Source organism: Haliotis rufescens, unplaced genomic scaffold, assembly GCF_023055435.1.
Source record: "Haliotis rufescens isolate VD_foot unplaced genomic scaffold, xgHalRufe1.0.p SCAF_20, whole genome shotgun sequence".
NCBI lineage: Eukaryota > Metazoa > Mollusca > Gastropoda > Lepetellida > Haliotidae > Haliotis > Haliotis rufescens.
The window spans coordinates 15,921,258-15,939,274 of NW_025963891.1; the positions used below are offsets into that span (position 1 = coordinate 15,921,258).

General features: G+C 39.3%; 1 protein-coding gene across 4 annotated transcripts in view; it reads left to right on the forward strand.

Moving 5' to 3' along the window:
* LOC124132421 (substance-K receptor-like) overlaps positions 1-17,133 on the forward strand; it is a 62,241-nt gene extending 45,108 nt beyond the window's left edge. For 3 of the 4 annotated variants that reach the window (XM_046496357.2, XM_046496343.2, XM_046496350.2), the window contains exons 2-4: positions 7,170-8,091; positions 11,279-11,482; positions 15,366-17,133. In XM_046496357.2, coding sequence (XP_046352313.2) covers positions 7,234-8,091; positions 11,279-11,482; positions 15,366-15,596 — 1,293 coding nt within the window. In that variant the 5' untranslated portion in view covers positions 7,170-7,233 and the 3' untranslated portion in view covers positions 15,597-17,133. Of the gene's footprint in view, positions 1-1,760; positions 1,901-7,169; positions 8,092-11,278; positions 11,483-15,365 lie in introns of those variants that run through there. The other variant, XM_046496335.2, reaches the window with a different exon arrangement.
* The last annotated feature ends 884 nt before the right edge of the window (positions 17,134-18,017 follow it).

An 18,017-nucleotide genomic window follows, 5' to 3' on the forward strand; every position in this document is an offset into this window, starting at 1 on the left:
TTTGTGAGTGCATATTGCGTCAAGGTGTTATAGCTATATTGAAGTCTTTGCGTTATTTGTATACAAAGCCCGTTGTAGATCTATACGTGCACCTGACCACTCTCTGATATCTATCTTGCCAATTTTAAAACATACATGTTAACAATGGACTAAACATACACGTGTTGTGGAATTGGGACATCAAACCAACCAATATCTGCATCATGTTCAACAAATCCATCCATCCAGCGTTTCTGTCCAAAAATATGCCCATCGTCAATCCAGGACGCTGGGATTCTACTTAAAATAAGAATAGAAAGCAGGGCTGTCAGACATTCATCAGGTACCGCGACAGGAGAAAGCGACTCTGTTTATGTATAGCTGTGGGCTATATCTTGTCGATCTAAGACAGCTATAACCACTAGCTGAGAACCATCTACATCATCTACATAACACTCTCTGTACTACTTGTTAACACACTGCACTCTCTTCACCGTGAAGACAAGCAACAAGGGCCGGTGAGTACCACTGAACGTACAAAGTAGCAGAGAGCTGACGGTGAATGTACATTGTATAACGACTGTGAACAACATTCAACGTATTCCCTCCAGGTCATAGGCTCTGACGATTTGTTAAAAGTAGATTCTGTTGTCATATTAAGAAAATTAGTCAAATGAAGCAACATTTTCAGTTTATCTTTCAGATAAAAAATTCTTAGACATAAACGTCGACTTTTATTACCCCCGATAAGTTATGGGTTAGAATTCAGCAACCCATGCTTGTCGTAAGAGATGACGAACGGGATCGGGTGGCCAGGATCGCTGGCTTGGTTGATACATGACATCGGATCGTATTCCTATTATGTAGATCGATGCTCATGTTGTCAATCACTAGATTGTCTGGTCCAGAATCGATTATTTTGCAGACCGCCGTCATGTTGCTGGAATATTGCTGAGTGTTGCGTTAGACAGCCAATAACATACCAACAGAAGATGTAATACATGTATATTGAATGGGTGAGTGAGTAAGAAACGTAACAATACACTATTTTATGCCGCGTTTAGCAATATACCTGCAATGTGAAAGCCGGGTAGATCAGGCTGGGATGAACCTCAAATAATAAATACATTTAGGGAATAGAACTCGGTTATTCGGCCTGTCATGTGAACACTGTAACGGCGAAGCTATCCTTCGGAAGAAAGTTGAAAACATTCATAGTGTTGAGTAGTACCCAATATGTACATGTTAAGTTGAGGTCTTCATTTCAAAATATTCGCCGCCCGTTCACACTGAAACATTGTTCATACATACATTATATATATAGGATCGGGATGTTGATCAGCTGCACATGTATCGTTCTGTATGCGTAACACATGCCTCAGTCGTGGTCGCCCTGCAATAGGAAACAAGGTAATCAACTCCATCTGTCTGCCAGCAATATTACATATTATTGTTTAGAAATCTATTTCATTATTAGCCGCCATATAACTCATCCACTGACATCGATTATATTCAATTTCTTTATATGGCGTGCTGATACATTATTGCCAATGCTTTATAAGCTTCACATCGCAAAGCAAATAACACTAAACACGTCCGGCTGACCTCCCACCGTGTGTCCACCGAACTGGTTATTCATGGATCATGCCCGTTTCATGAAGGAAACCCAGCCTATTTTAACATATAACTTAACCTGCCGTGACCTCCCAACACCTGCATCCTATCATCCTTTCAGTCGGTTCAGTGATGCATTCAGTGATTTGTAAAAAGAGGCCTTTGTCGAAGTCGCCTGTGCTTTGGCAGTGAGAGTAGAGGCAACAGAACGTTGGTCTGGATAAGCCGCAGTAATTGTTGTCGGAGGTGTAGAGCAGCAATTCAAATACAGACTTTCAAACATATGTCAGCATGGACGTATGGAAAGGTACGTGTTGATGTTCTGATATAGGAAGATGATATTTGGCATAGACGTATGAAAATGGAGATGTGTTGTTACGAAATAGGAACATAACATTTACCAAGTAGTAACAATGTATGGTAAGCAGCCTGTTTATATAATTATGAAATCGCTATCCATATATTGTGTCTACTTTGTCATCCGTCAACTTCAAAGAAATGCCTATCAAACAGATTATATTTAGAACTGGCGTATGAAAAGGTGGATGTGGTGTCCTATATATGAATATATGAAAGCGACAAAACCTTTACCTTATTCATGGTATGAATTCATAGCAAGATATATTTAGCATGTATGTAAGCATGCATGCATGCGTACGTGTGTTTTGTGTGTGTGTGTGTGTGTGTGTGTGTGTGTGTGTGTGTGTGTGTGTGTGTGTGTGTGTGTGTGTGTGTGTTCGTGTGTGTTTGTGTGTGTATGTATAGGTACGTGTTATGTTCCGTCACATGAAGAAATTATTTAGCATTGGCGTATAATCATGAAAATGAACTTAATAACGTTCTGATATATGAATACAAGATGTATCGTGGATGTCTGTGCAGCTGTTAAAGAGTGTCTATTTTAATATCACTAAAAGGGTTGTGGTGGGGGTGGGGCGTGGGGGTTGGGTGTGTGTGTGTGTGTATGTGTGTTGTGTGGGGTGTGTGGGTGTGTGTGGAGGTACCGATCGATTTTCCTCACGTTGGCGACGAATGCCTGGTACAACCTTACGTCAGACAGTAGCACTGGCAGGAGCTGATCGTATATACCATTGCTAGCAGTGACCTACTCCAAATGTAAAACATGTGGAAATTTAATAATTTCCGCGTCCACACGCGGAATTCTCAACACTTCGTGGTATATCCAAAAATGCTGTAACGTTAAACAATGATTACATCGACTAAATCCATCCATACTCGTATCTCTTCTTGAACCTTAATTAATTCGATCCGAAGCACACAAACATGTGTGAACAGTTTATGCAGGTAGATCTATTATCATGCCATATATAAAGTGTTTTCATATACAATTAGAAACATCTTTGAAGTGGTTCGTAGTTTCAGTATACAAAGTAGTTTACATTGAAACACATGTCCCACGACAGTGATTTACACACACATTGATCACTGGATCATGTCAACCCATGTTTTATACCTGAACATGCAATCATTTCATATTTAGTATCCACTGGGAATAATCGTAAATTATTTAGTGATTTAAATAAAATAGGCAGGTAAGACAATATCAAAGGTTATTTCTAAAGTTACGTTCAAAATTCCAATAATTCATCCAAAGCTTATGTGCTTAATCGATTTTACAAGACGAAACGTTTATGTCAAGTAATTGTGTGGTATCATCATTCCGCGCATGTATCGTTCTCCATCATGCTAACAGCTACTGGGTTTCCTGGTAATTATTCGATTAAGGACAGGTTCGCCACGATACAAGTGTAATTTTGCTGCCTACGTTGTAAATCATTATTCCTTTACTGTGGCTTATATATAAACATGGTGTATATATCCATGTATATCTGACAGTAAGGAATGTTTACCATGTCATGTTATACATTTATTGACAATGGGTAAGCATGGCCAACTGCAATGTATGTCCCGTGCAGCACCTGCGCAACTACACCCTATAACTCCCACATTTGCATGGGATGTTTACAAAGGCTCTGTCATTTTCCAATTGATGAAGACATCATTAGACCCCGCGTTGGTCGTGTATTTTCTCGACAGACAGATTTGATGATAGCGTGATGAGTACTCATCAGGAAGTAACTATGCTGAAATAGAACGTGTGAGATTCAAATAAGAACCATCAATAATACGTGGAGACTGTTTCCTTCAGAAAATCCAGATGATGAGAAAAACGTTTCCAGTACGACGCTAACGAGAACAAATCAACTTCAACTGCATATGTGTCAAGGGTTATTTCACATAATGATTATGGATTTGACAAAGTTCAAATTTTATCACTTGATAAAAAGTTCTAGACGTGCGAAGAATGGAGTTGTGATTATCAGAGAGCATCTCATCTAAGTTGTCAAATTGTTTTCTAATACACTGGAAGTGTCCTGCTGATGGCTGAGACATCCTCATATTTTGAATTACTACTTTGATTGGATCATTTGCAAGTAACAATTGTGTACTGATTGAGTAAATTATTCTCTTATGTATTATCTGTTGTGGCTGCAATAATTTCAACAGCTGGTTGATAACCAGGTGGTCTCATTGTTTAATGTTGTCAATATATACATTAACAATTAGTTAAGCATGATATGACGTACAATGATTTCATTGTTTTAGACACGTATCTTTTCATCTGTGTAGTAATAGCTTAATAAATCTTGACAATGTCATGTATTTGTTTTAATAGTAATGTTTGTTCCAGTTTGGTTCGCTTTCAATAAATGATCAAGTTCTATCCAAACTTTGTAGTTTCCATCAGAAAAAAATATGATCATGATATTTCTGTTTATGCTTTGTATATACATGTATCATGCATGAACAACTCTCTACTTTTGTTACACAAATGAATAGTCCTTGATACAAATATATTGTCTTAAACCACTAACACGAGCGACGTTAATATCATTAACATGGATAAGAGAAGTACTCATCTACTCTCAAGTTTAAGTTTAACTCAAATCAAATGACAGTTTCACTCTTACTGATAATCCATTACTATCAAAGTCAGCATTTTCATCTTCAAACCTTTTCAATCATGTTAGAGTTCATATATATCATGCTCCTCCAATGTCTAACGGGTCACTTACAGAGTTCCTGGTGCCATTAAACGAAAATCAATGGATCAAAAATTGAGTTAGCGACTCAATCAGAGGATTTCATCTCCAACACATTCTGACCCTTTTCTGTTTGCAAGAGGAAATTAATTTGTCGTGATAGGGAATTGCAACTAGGGCTCTTCTATTCAAGGAGCCACTTACAGTTGACGTCTATCACGTCACTGGCGTTGGCTTGATTCAACATAAATGGTCAAAATAAGATGTTGTATTTGCATTAGTCTGAGAAACACCACAGACGCATGTCCTGTGAGTATCCCAATGTTATACAGATTCAGTGTTTGAGATGTATTTGTCTCAGTGTCACGTTGTGTCATCTTGAACCTTATTGAAACTCTTTACCGAACATGGAACCCTTCTCTCATCATCATCTCTTGACTGCATGGACCGCGACAACAACGCCTCTGATTGTACAATTGAATAATAAATTGCCGCCAGTGGCATCTTGAGACCAGAAAATTAGCTACAACCTACAAGCCTGACATATTGAGCGTTACAAAGAGGCTATTGAAAATAATGTGGCAAACAAATGTTAGATTAGATCAAACCCTATCTATTGTTGTAGCCTGCGCCTATCGACGTTTTGCTCCATCACTAAGTGAATTAACTTGACAATAAAAGGGAATGATTGATGCCTCGCGGCTACTTAGAACTGAGTTCGAATCTCCCGTTCCTCAGCACTGATATTAGTGGGCGTTTATTTACATGACTGGACGGATATTGGTTTACACGTCAAGAATGTGCTGAAGCGCTGGGCAGAGCCACGGCATGGCTGTATCTCTCGACGGCTGATTAGTTGCATGAACCTTAAGTATTATCAGACTCGAGTGGTTTTGTTTCTGAATGAGTAGCCTATGCCTAAAAGTACGTAGAGTGCAAAGTAATAAATACTCGTGGGAGGGTAACAGTAGACTAACATTTAGTCTCTGAAATCTTATATTACACAATATCCTTCTTGACTCTAAAAATATATAAAAATTCCCTATGCTGATTTCAGAGGGCTAGACTTGCTTTTGTATGCGTTTCTAGATTATTTGTTTCATAAAATAGACATATTCCACGGTCATGGTGCAGGACTAGGGTAAGAGTAGACGAACCTGTTATCACAACACAACCACCGAGTCTAGGACAAAACAATAAAGTTGGCTGTTCACCTTTTAGCTACCATTGTTGATTAATAATATCATCATTTCAACTTTCATTTTTGTGTCAGTAAATATGTATGTATGTAAATATTTCTATTGTGTACAAGAGGTCAATTAATTGATAACAAACTTAACGTAAACTGATACAAAGCAACAAGAAACGAGGTGCCAAGCTTTGGCAAGCCAAACAGACGCCAAAAATACCTTTCATATGTTCGAACTCATGATTGTGACTAAACTAAAAATAGTATGATTTTAGTAAGTGTTTTCCAACACATCTCAAATTATGTTTTCACCAAAAGCTTTATTCTGGTCCGTATCTCTTCACAAGGCTCCTCGCGTGAAGATCCGGGTTCGAATTGGTCTTCAGCATCCCATGCTTAAGCGTAAGACTGGACTAAGGAGATCGGTTGGTCATGGTCACTGATTTGGTTGACATCGTATACTAGTTAGGTAGATGGATGCGCATGATGTCAATCCCTGGATTGCCTGCTCCTGACCCAGCCTATCGGATGATTACTGCGAGAACGTCTACTTGCGTAAATAAGAATATATTTCAGTGTTGTTTATGTATAAATGTAACATGAGGTGTACACACTGCGTAAATTAGCGCATGCACAGATGTTATTATTTTCAAATATGCAAAATAATATTGAGGTCAATATCTATAAATAAATATGTCAAAAATACCTGAACAGGCTGCTTCACAAATGCATCCAGACAAAAACAAACCCTGAAAGCTTTACTGGCAATCAATGTAGCATTAGTAACCTTAATTACAGAGATGAAACCAGGTGTTGGCGATACGCGCAATCATATATTTCGTAATGACCCTGGGAACATGTGTGCCATCCCTTTTGTACGACGAAAAACAGCCCCGAATGTTGCTTTTGTGATACACAAACGCTTGAATACGAGAATTAAATCACATTAATGCGATATAATCGGGAGGGACAATTGGGGAATAATATCAATAAAGGTGATAATGTCATTGGTTGTAATAAATATTGATAATAAGAAGAGTACCCAATGAAAATCCGATATGACGCAGGTTAGAGTGTCGATTTATTTGATAAAGAGTTATAAATAAGTATAAATAACATTTGTAAGATGTTAGTTGGAAACGAAAAAGTGTTGAATAAATGCCCTTTGACGCAAAAAACCGTCATCTTTATGATGTGATTATTAATGTGGTTTGAGAAAGACGAATACCTAGAGTTTGGTTCAGCCATGCCAGTATTGATAGTGGTAATCTTTTGATCCGTTAAGTGGTCCCTGCTGATAACTTTATCCCTTATCTTTGCAGACTGGATCAGAGGAAACGGACCTTACATCGATTGGAATGAGTTGATCTAGGATTGCAAAGAATTATGAATTTGTCGACATACTTTAAATCAGAACCAGCACATATGGACCCAGGACATACAGCCCAGCCAAATCCTCCAGATGTTCACAGAATGGCTTCATCAACAGCAATATCTTTGAATACAACCATAGGTTTATTTTATAACGGCACAAGCAACTTGGGTTTGACTACGGTTGCAATGAATTCTACTGTTGATATGACACTTGATATGGGATCTCGAGTCACGCTGATCATGCTATATACCATCACAAGTGTAGCTGCTGTAATAGGCAATACGCTAGCCATCGTCATCTTCGTGAAAGGACATCGATCTCGAACAGAACTGAGACCATTCTTGATAAACCTGGCTGTTGCCGACCTGATCATGGCCATCATATGTATTCCATTCACATTTACGTATCAAATTTTGGAAAAATGGATATTTTCTGCTCCCATGTGCCCCATTGTGTCCTTCCTTCAACAGATGGCAGTAACTGCTAGCGTGTCCACGAACATGGCGGTTGGAGTAGATCGCTTCTTCGCTATTACATACCCTCTGAAGAAGCGACTGACGACATCAAGATCCAAATATGTGATAATTTTAATATGGTTCATAGCCATTGCCTTAAACATTGTTCAAATTATTGTTGGACGAACATATGAAGATACGGACGGCTCTACGCATTGTAAGGAGGAGTGGCCAGACCCGAAAGAAGCGTGGATGAAATCCTACACCTTGTTTATAATGTTTCTTACGTATTTCCTTCCGTTAACAATATTAACAGTTACGTATTCTATGGTTGGGAGAATTTTATGGAGACGCCATTTGCCAGGACACACTGACGAAATGAGGGATGCTCAACAGCTGAAGTCCAAACGAAAGGTGAGTAAAACATAAAATATGTCAACCTGGATATCGTTGCTATGTTATAATATGCGGTTGATATTGCAAATAAAAGAAAGTCACGATACAGGATTAAGATATTATATCTCAGATACAAGCTGTAGAGCTGTAGTGAAATACTATCATAACTGTGGATTTATCAGGTGTTTGATAAGGACATAAAACACTTACCATTGTTTGTTTGTTTGTTGTTTAACGCCGCACTCAGCAATATTCCAGCCATATGACGGCGGTCTGTAAATAATCGATTCTGGCCCAGAGAATCCAGTGATTGACATCATGAGCATCGATCCACGCAATTGGGATACGATGGCATGCATCAACCAAGTCAGCGAGCCTGACCACTCGATCCCGTTAGTCGCCTTTTACGACTGGGTTGCTGAAGACCTATTCTACTCCGGATCTTCACGAGTCAATTCCCATTGTAGCTCTATTGTATGACGACATAATAATCAAATGACTTAACATATTAAAGCCATTAGGCCATTCGGTGTTACTCTGTTCCGAAGGCTGAATATAAATGACGTTAGGGAACATATGCTATGAAGTATTGTTTCGTGTGGTTACGAAGAAGTTGCCATGATGCCGATTAGTAAAATACTGCCTCGTGGCACTGAGTAATAAAGTAGACAATATACATGCTATTATAAATATGACTTTTAAACATGACACGGTTCGTAACACAATAGGGTTTCCAACCGAGTTGTAAAGTATGGTCCAGGCATACTAAACACATTAATAGAGGGAATGGACACGTCTTTCGGTTGATATTTACAGATGGTTCATGAAAAACAGAAAATCGAATCAGACACCACACGGCGTGTAGTAAAAACATTACACGGTAAAAATAATAAACTATTTTTCTGCCTCGATAGTGATTATGCACGGTTGATGAGCGCAGACGTACATGTAATTATATTTTATAAATTTGTAATAGGACTGAATACATTAGCAGTGAACTGAACTAGGCTAGACAAAGAAGACGTAGGCAGAAAATGTAAGGTTATTATATTTGGACACATTTTCCTTCATAAATATGCAGATTACCTACAATGTGAGAATTTCAATTAATTTTAATTGTTAAGTGGGGCGGTCGGGTAGCCTAGTGGTTAAAGCGTTAGCTCGTCACGCCGAAGACCCGGGTTCGATTCCCGACATGGGTACAATGTGTGAAGCCCATTTCTGGTGTCCCCCGCCGTGATATTGCTGGAATATTGCGAAAAGCGGCGTAAAACCTCACTCACTCACTCACTTTAATTGTTAAGTAACATAACAACAAACGACAGGTGCGCAGGTGCTGTTATACAAGTTATTTGTTTATACCAGAAATGATTAATATGACCGAACTGTGCAAGTTAGATTACATTGTGGCGTGAGTGGAAGTGATGTCCAAAAAATTGATTACTCAGCGATCGAGAAAGAGGTCAGGCCAGTGATTATGTCAAGGTCCAGGAGTTTCAGCGAAATAAGATGGAATATGTTACTGCGTGTCTGAGATGTCTCTGTAACATTGATAGACAGTGCATGGCGGTACACCTCGCGGTCATAATGGTACTGCGTGTCTGAGATGTCTCTGTAAAATTGATAGACAGTGCATGGCGGTACACCTCGCGGTCATAATGGTACTGCATGTCTGAGATGTCTCTGTAACATGGATAGACAGTGCATGGCGGTATACCTCGCGGTCATAATGGTACTGCGTGTCTGAGATGTCTCTGTAAAATTGATAGACAGTGCATGGCGGTACACCTCGCGGTCATAATGGTACTGCGTGTCTGAGATGTCTCTGTAAAATTGATACACAGTGCATGGCGGTACACCTCGCGGTCATAATGGTACTGCGTGTCTGAGATGTCTCTGTAAAATTGATAGACAGTGCATGGCGGTACACCTCGCGGTCATAATGGTACTGCGTGTCTGAGATGTCTCTGTAACATGGATAGACAGTGCATGGCGGTATACCTCGCGGTCATAATGGTACTGCGTGTCTGAGATGTCTCTGTAAAATTGATAGACAGTGCATGGCGGTACACCTCGCGGTCATAATGGTACTGCGTGTCTGAGATGTCTCTGTAAAATTGATACACAGTGCATGGCGGTACACCTCGCGGTCATAATGGTACTGCGTGTCTGAGATGTCTCTGTAAAATTGATAGACAGTGCATGGCGGTACACCTCGCGGTCATAATGGTACTGCGTGTCTGAGATGTCTCTGTAAAATTGATAGACAGTGCATGGCGGTACACCTCGCGGTCATAATGGTACTGCGTGTCTGAGATGTCTCTGTAACATTGATAGACAGTGCATGGCGGTACACCTCGCGGTCATAATGGTACTGACCAAGGGAAACATTGAGAGGCGACATTGAGCTTTGCAAGAGCGAAAGTACGTGTGTCCCGATGATAATTGTTTGTTTGTTTGTTGTATAACGTCGCATTCAGCAATATTCCAGCTACATGACGGCGGTCTGTAAATAATCGATTCTGGACCAGACAATCCCGTGATTGACATCATGAGCGTCGATCCACGCAACTGAGATACAGTGACATGCATTAACCAAGTCAGCGAGCCAGACCATCCGATCCCGTTAGTCGCTTCTTACGAAAAGCATTGTCGCCTTTTACGGCAAGCATTGGTTCCTGAATATCTATTCTAACCCCGATCTTCACGGGCACCCGATGATGTACTGTCATAACGTTCTCTATCTTAAAACACAGCTAGATCCTTGTTGATGAAACGTATGTACAATCCCAATTGCTATAGGGCACATGAGACACACGGACAACACACATTGTTTCAGAGCACACGAAAACGCACGTACAGCACACATTTTTTCAGGGCACGTGAAACACACATACAACACACATAGTTATAGGGCACATGAAACGCACGTACAACACCCATTGTTACAGGGCACATGAAACGCACGTACAACACAGATGACCTCGGGGAAAATGAAACGCACGTACAACCAATGGGTTCGAATCCCGGTTAGCCCCTTATTAAGTGTCTAGGTTTTTCAGAACAATACCCGTACTCGCGGTAAACGTCTGGACCTTCATCACTTCGGTCTCTCCTCCCATATGAAGCTCAGATGCATTGATATACCTTGAATATTGTTAAAAGCGGCGATAAACCCAACTCACACACTCACAATCTTCTTCAGATCGTAAAAATGTTGGTGATCATCGTCGTGTTGTTCGGACTGTGCTGGCTGCCTCTACACACGTTCTTCCTGCTGGAGTCCTTCATACCGGAACTGATGCGGGAGGCGGACAAAAACGCCCTCTACTACGCCTGCCACTGGCTGGCCATGGCGAACAGCTTTGTCAACCCAGTCATCTACGGCTTCATGAACGACAGTTTTAGGGTAAGTGCATGTACATTGTTAAAAAAACACAAACATGCGTGAAGATGTTAGTATTGACAAAACATGTTAACTCCTTTGTTCATCCTTAAAATGCGATAGAAGAGAATTTTCGAAAGTTCTGTGTTATATTAACAAATACATGTATGTCCATAAACAGATCATACACATTGACGTGTATCTCTTCAAATACACTGCTCGTTACAGTTGGGTCAGTATTGTAAGGCGTCCGTCTTGGTTGCCATCTCGTGTGGTCAAATCCTAGATTTAAGTAATATCGTTCTCAGCAGCATACGCACGGACCCCTGCCCATTGGTTACACCATAGTGGTTGACATGTAAGACCCGCATATAGTAACCTTGGGGCTTTTCTCCAGAAATAACCCGTAGCTGGAGCGACTTGAAGCAAATCGTATTATATGTCACTGCGTAAGTGCAGTGCAGAATTGCGTCCCTTTTCAGAAAACTCGGATTCATACCATTGGTCTGTCAACGTATATATATACGGTAATGGTGTTGACAGACCAATGTGAATACAATTGGGTATGAATCCGAGTGACAGAGACGGCAAAAGGTACTGAGGTATAGTGTTTTATCATTGTTATTATAATATATATATATATATATATATATATATATATATATATATATATATATATATATATATATATATATATATATATATATATAGTGTTTATCATTGTTATTATAATATAATATATATATATATATATATATATATATATTATAATAACAATGATATCATTTTGATATGAGTGATAGTGTCAGAGACGGCAAAAGGTACTGAGGTATATATATTTATTATAATAACAATGATAAAACCCTTTACCTCAGTACCTTTTACCGTTTTATCATTATATATTATAATAACAATGATAAAACGGCAAAAGGTACTGAGGTAAAGGGTTTTATCATTGTTATTATAATATATTACCTCAGTACCTTTTACTGTCTCTGACACTATCACTCATATCAAAATGACGCACCGTGATATGATTGAAATTTGTTCCAAGCGGCGTTAAAATCAACTCACTCACCCACAACATGGAGAATACACGAGCGTCCAGACAGAACGATTGGTTGTTCCATCCCACAGTCTTGTCCCATGTTGAATAGTGATAGGTATTGGTGCCAACAAAAGCATGATTTCATCCATTCGCTGTCTGTATGTTCAGCCTCTTGGGCTAGCCAAGAGATTAAAGTTTTGTACTGGCTCTATGAGGAACCTGTTATGTACTGGAGTCGACTGCGCTAAATTTAAAATGTGAGAAACTTTTGATGTGATTACAGTGTGCGTAACGTTGCCTTGTTGTAATCCTCTATCCCACCCGCTGTCAAAACTCGTCCATAGTGGAATAACTGCTCACCAGGGAGACCTTAAACCGACATATTCTCCTGAGCGGCGTCTCTAACTCAGTTAAAGTTTGATCGTGAACCAATCCAATTAAACATATACTTTTAAGTCGAGCAAAAATCGAACATGAGTTGTTTTACTCAAACAGTGCACTTCCGACCACAAGTTTACTCATTGGGAAAACAATCATCGAATTCGTTTGATTGCTAGACGGGTTTTCATTTCACCCACGGCCTAGGACAACCAGTCATTGGTCCCTAAAGGGATTACGATGTCCGAGAGAAATCGTTGATTTTTCAAGACGTGTCACGTAGCTAATTTGCTCGCCAGCCCATGCAATTACACACAATGAACTGTCTAGATTTAGCGGGGCACCGCTTATGCTTTACGTGCAGACGGTATAACAGCATCAGCGTTCATCTTCAGCCGTCATGTATGAGTTTATGCACTATACCTACAGCTGAAACCAGCCTGAAGGTTAATATTTCAGGAACGAAAAGAATAAGTGGCGCTGCTTTTGCATCAGCAATGAATTACACAAACACGTACACCGTTCTTCGTTGATTGCTCTGCGCTGTAACCATCCATTGCGTTCTGCGGAGGAGAACAAAACAACATATCATAACATCACGAGCCGAAGTTCTTCAAACGGGTCCTCGTCGAGCTTATTACCGTTGACAAACATGAAATATTCGACTGAAGGGTGATATCAAGTTATTATTGCTTTGTCCCAAGAATTTCCTTATATGTGGAGCATACTATAGATTTCAACATAATATCTGGAGATTATTAAAAAAAATCTTTATATATTGAGAATAATATAGATTTAATCACCCTATCAGGAGAATGCTATAAATTGAAAAATTATATTTGGTGACAACTATACGGAGAATACAGTAAATTGAATCATTATATCTGGAGAATATTGTATATTGAAAAATTGTACTTTGAGAATACTGTAAATATTGAATACTAAACGAGCTCCCGTGTAATACCAATTTTATAAAACGAGTGAATAGTTCTGGTATCTGACGAGCATTAAATTGATATTACACGGGGGCGAGTTTGATATTTTATTTATTACTTGCCGTTTATAACTTTTTTTTAGAATTTCAATGTGTGAATATAGGCAGACATCTACGCGACCCACAACATAATCCAATTGATTTTAACAAAACAATCCTTCAAACACGTCAAAAGTTGACACGTCTTAATTTAATACCATGCAAAGGCCCACCTTAAGAATTCTGGTTCCTTTCCAGAAAGTTATCGTAACGCTAAGGTTATCAATAAGTCCCATATACCTAGACGTACAAGTGTCGTGGCGCTACGATCGCTTTGTGGAACGGGGTCCTGCATCACAAAGTTTACAATCACGTCACAATACCCGATGACGTAATTTGTGAAATTTTTGTTGCAAGATCCATCGGCAAAACAATGCCATGTGACGTCAGCCTAGCAACAGGGTTGTTGGGGTCATCGAGTGTGCATAATCTCCTTTCAGTAATCTATCACTACTATACGCAATGTCGTTGAATAAGCCCAGGGATGTTGAGAGTTTTCAATATCTGTTCGTGAAACTTGTTCCCGCAGTACATTAACACGCGTCTTGGTATTACACAATGTGTAATACAGCTGTATGTTTATCAAACGGGTGATCTCTTCACGGGCAAGTAATAAATTGCGCCATCTGGTATGGATATGGAGAATAATATGTAATGAATCGCCATATATGGATAATACTTTAAATTGCTTCATTATATATGGAGAATACTGTAGACTGGATCATGATATATGTAGAATAGATTGAATCATTATATATGGATAATACTATGAATTGAATCATTATATTTGGGGAACACTATAGATTGAATCGTTATATTTGGAGAATATTATAGATTGAATCATTGTACTTGGAGAATACTATAGATTGAATCATTGTATTTAGTGAGTGAGTATGGTTTTACGCCGCTTTTGGCAATATTCCGGCAACATCACGGCGGGGGACACCAGAAATGGGCTTCACACATTGTACCCATGTCGGAAATGGAACCCGGGTCTTCGGCGTGACGAGCGAACGCTTTAACCACCAGGCTACCCGTTCGCCCCTATTGTATTTAGAGAATACTATAGATTGAATCATAATATTTTGATAGAGCACAAATGCAATTCGGGATATGAAGGTACAGTTGCGAGAAGAACTGTTGCTTTGTATCCTTATAAAAACGGCCATGAGTCGCCTGACTATCTTTGAGCACGGCATATCCTTGTATATATGGTTCGCGCACTTTCCCCTTTCCTCTCATACCCATACCTCAGGCGTTTGTGTTAATCTCGAGGTACACCCAGCTCGTACCGTTGTAAAAAGAATGATTGTTTTATTATATTATCGGAATACAGACACACTACACATGCCCCAGTCGAAGAACACTTATTGGAAAAAAGCCTTCAACAGTGCTCGAAATATGTAGGTAACCACACGAAATATAACTCCGTTCGTTTTATCTTGCAGGCGGATCTGAGGACTCTTGTGCATTCTTGTCCGTGCTGGAAGCATAAAATTACGTACCGTCCCGGTGCACGCCGCTGGAAACTTGGCAACAACGTCGGTGACATCGCGTACACCACGGGTGACGTCACAGCTGCTCGCGGCCTTCTTACCCTCAAAGATGGCAGGGATTGCTGGCACAACGGAAATCTCTACGATCATACAAGTGTCTTGTACCTTACAAAAAGTTGTTAATGACTTTGTTGTTCAATTGTGCGTTTCGAAATGGACCTACCTTGTACGTCGTCGTGTCGTTGCATCAATGTGAATATCCAGCGCGAATGTGATTTACTTTGAAAAGCGGGCACTTGGGGACAGAAATGCTCAAGCCATTTCAAGGGATCAAATCATTTTATTTCATACAACATTGAATTAAGATTACTCAAATTGAACACAAAATTAAATTTTCTAACATGCACCTCTCATCTTGATATTGTTGGTCTGCGGGGTTCACCGAACTGTTTAAAGTTACTTCTTTGTCCAGACAGACATACAGAACTAATCATAAAGCACACTCTTCATTCGTGTTAGGAATCCAATGGGACTTTCATGGCATTCACAGCTGATCACGTCACGAAGTATGATCGCTTTGTCTAGAGAGCCAAGACCACTTTGATGTCAGTGAAAGGCACAGCCAGACCGGAGACCCGCTAAGTGACGGCCTCCCAAAAGACATAGAGTCATGATCTATATCACTGAACATGTTAAATTCGTGGTGATGAAAGAAGAACTGAAGAACTGATGTACAATACATATAACGTCAGATACGTGCATTTTTATCACTTATTAAAGGAATTCATGTTACACATTGTCGTGAATATCCGTTCTGGAACATGAAGGAACCGGCCTTGTGAGCAAAACTACGAAGGGGAAATATTCTAATTGAACTAGTTTTGTGTTTTGTTCAATTATCCAAACACATTGAGCAATGTTAATAAGGATAAAGACTCTTGAAGAGCTGGGTAGTTTCAATATATGTGAACGGTTCCTTCTAAAATATTTTTGAGAAAGTGTTTGTTTGTACATTATCAACGTGGATATTGCATCGAAAAACTGAACCAGTAACTTTCTGGTGTTTAGTCTGGCCATATTATTGTTTTAAATGACTTGAAAGACCGGGATTGGACTTTTTGGTGCTTTATATGTCGCCAGTATGGAAGTATGGAAACATGGCTATTGCTGTGTGGAGAAAATACTCCATGCTTATGCCAACAAAACAACTGGTTCTGGATAAACGAGTTCATCTGTGTGTTTTGTTTCAGGCCTCAAGGACAAATGAAACCAGATTTTGTTAAACTGCTAAAAATGAAAGAGATAATCATTTCATTCGAGATATGTTGATTAGGCATGAAGATGATGACCACTTGACCTTTCCTTGAATTAGTAGCCTCTCAGGGTTGATTTGTAGTCTGAGTACTCGCATTCCTGCTTCGCGATATAATTCAATTTGGATAGATGTTAGTTATGCCGAAATAGCTGAAAGTGAAGTGTAAATAACATGAACGTGGTGTGTTCAATATTTGATGTATTAAGATATTCTTATGTGGCGTCTCAGGAAAATAAAGCATGCCACTGTATTACTTTTGTTATCCCATTTTGTGGTTTACTTTCCGACAGGGCTTTGAACAAAGTGTAGTAGAAATGTTACAGTCGGTTTCAATAATATTTTGTATTTAAAGAAATTTTCGTTTATATATAAAGATAAAACGGCAATAAAAAGTATTCGACTGGATACGAAATTAGCAAATGAATCATAGGTTCAAACGTGCCAGTTGCAAATGTGTCATCATTCTTGAAAGACACATCTTCAATTATCCAGTGTTTCATATTTTCATTTCATTATGATGAATACCCTGGATCCATTCGATACAACTGCTTCGTTTCCATCCCCATTAGAATGGCACGAGGATATAAATAGGCGTCCAATCCAGCAACTTGGATTAGCAAGAGAAATCCCGTGCTTAGTGAAACGGTGACGTCATCGCTCGGTGCTCGGGTCGAAGGTATTTATTGCATTTCAAATGCTGGTATAATTCACAGAATGATCGAAGATATGAAAGACATGAAACATACATTCGTACATGTTCATATTGCTGATGTATATGGACGTTGTCTCAGTGAATAATTAGAAGATGAACGCACTGTGTCTTTTATTGAATACTACAAGGGACAGTGTCGCATTGTCGCGCATTTGAAGGCCTTTTTACACATTCTTGATGGGGCGACAATGCGACAACGCGACATATTTAGACCTTGAAAAATGTCACGTTGTCGCATTGTCGCGCTTTGGTAAAATAAAAAAGATTTCTCTAAGCGCGACAATGCGACAATGCGACAAATGGCCAAAATGTCGCTTTGGCTAATTTTGACACTCTTTGCTTGTTTTTGGAAGGGCGACAATGCGACGATGCGACAACGCAACAATGTCCCTTGTAGTATTCCATTTTTTAATGTAAAGCTACATGTAAACAAAAGTCGGTAACCTGTAGATTTAACTGCGAATTAGAAACCGTTCACGCGTTATCAACTGCTAAATTTAGCGCGGTTAAATGTAAGTTAACCTAGTATACGTTGAAAAGATGACAAGATTCAAAACAAACTCAAGATACTGAGGTA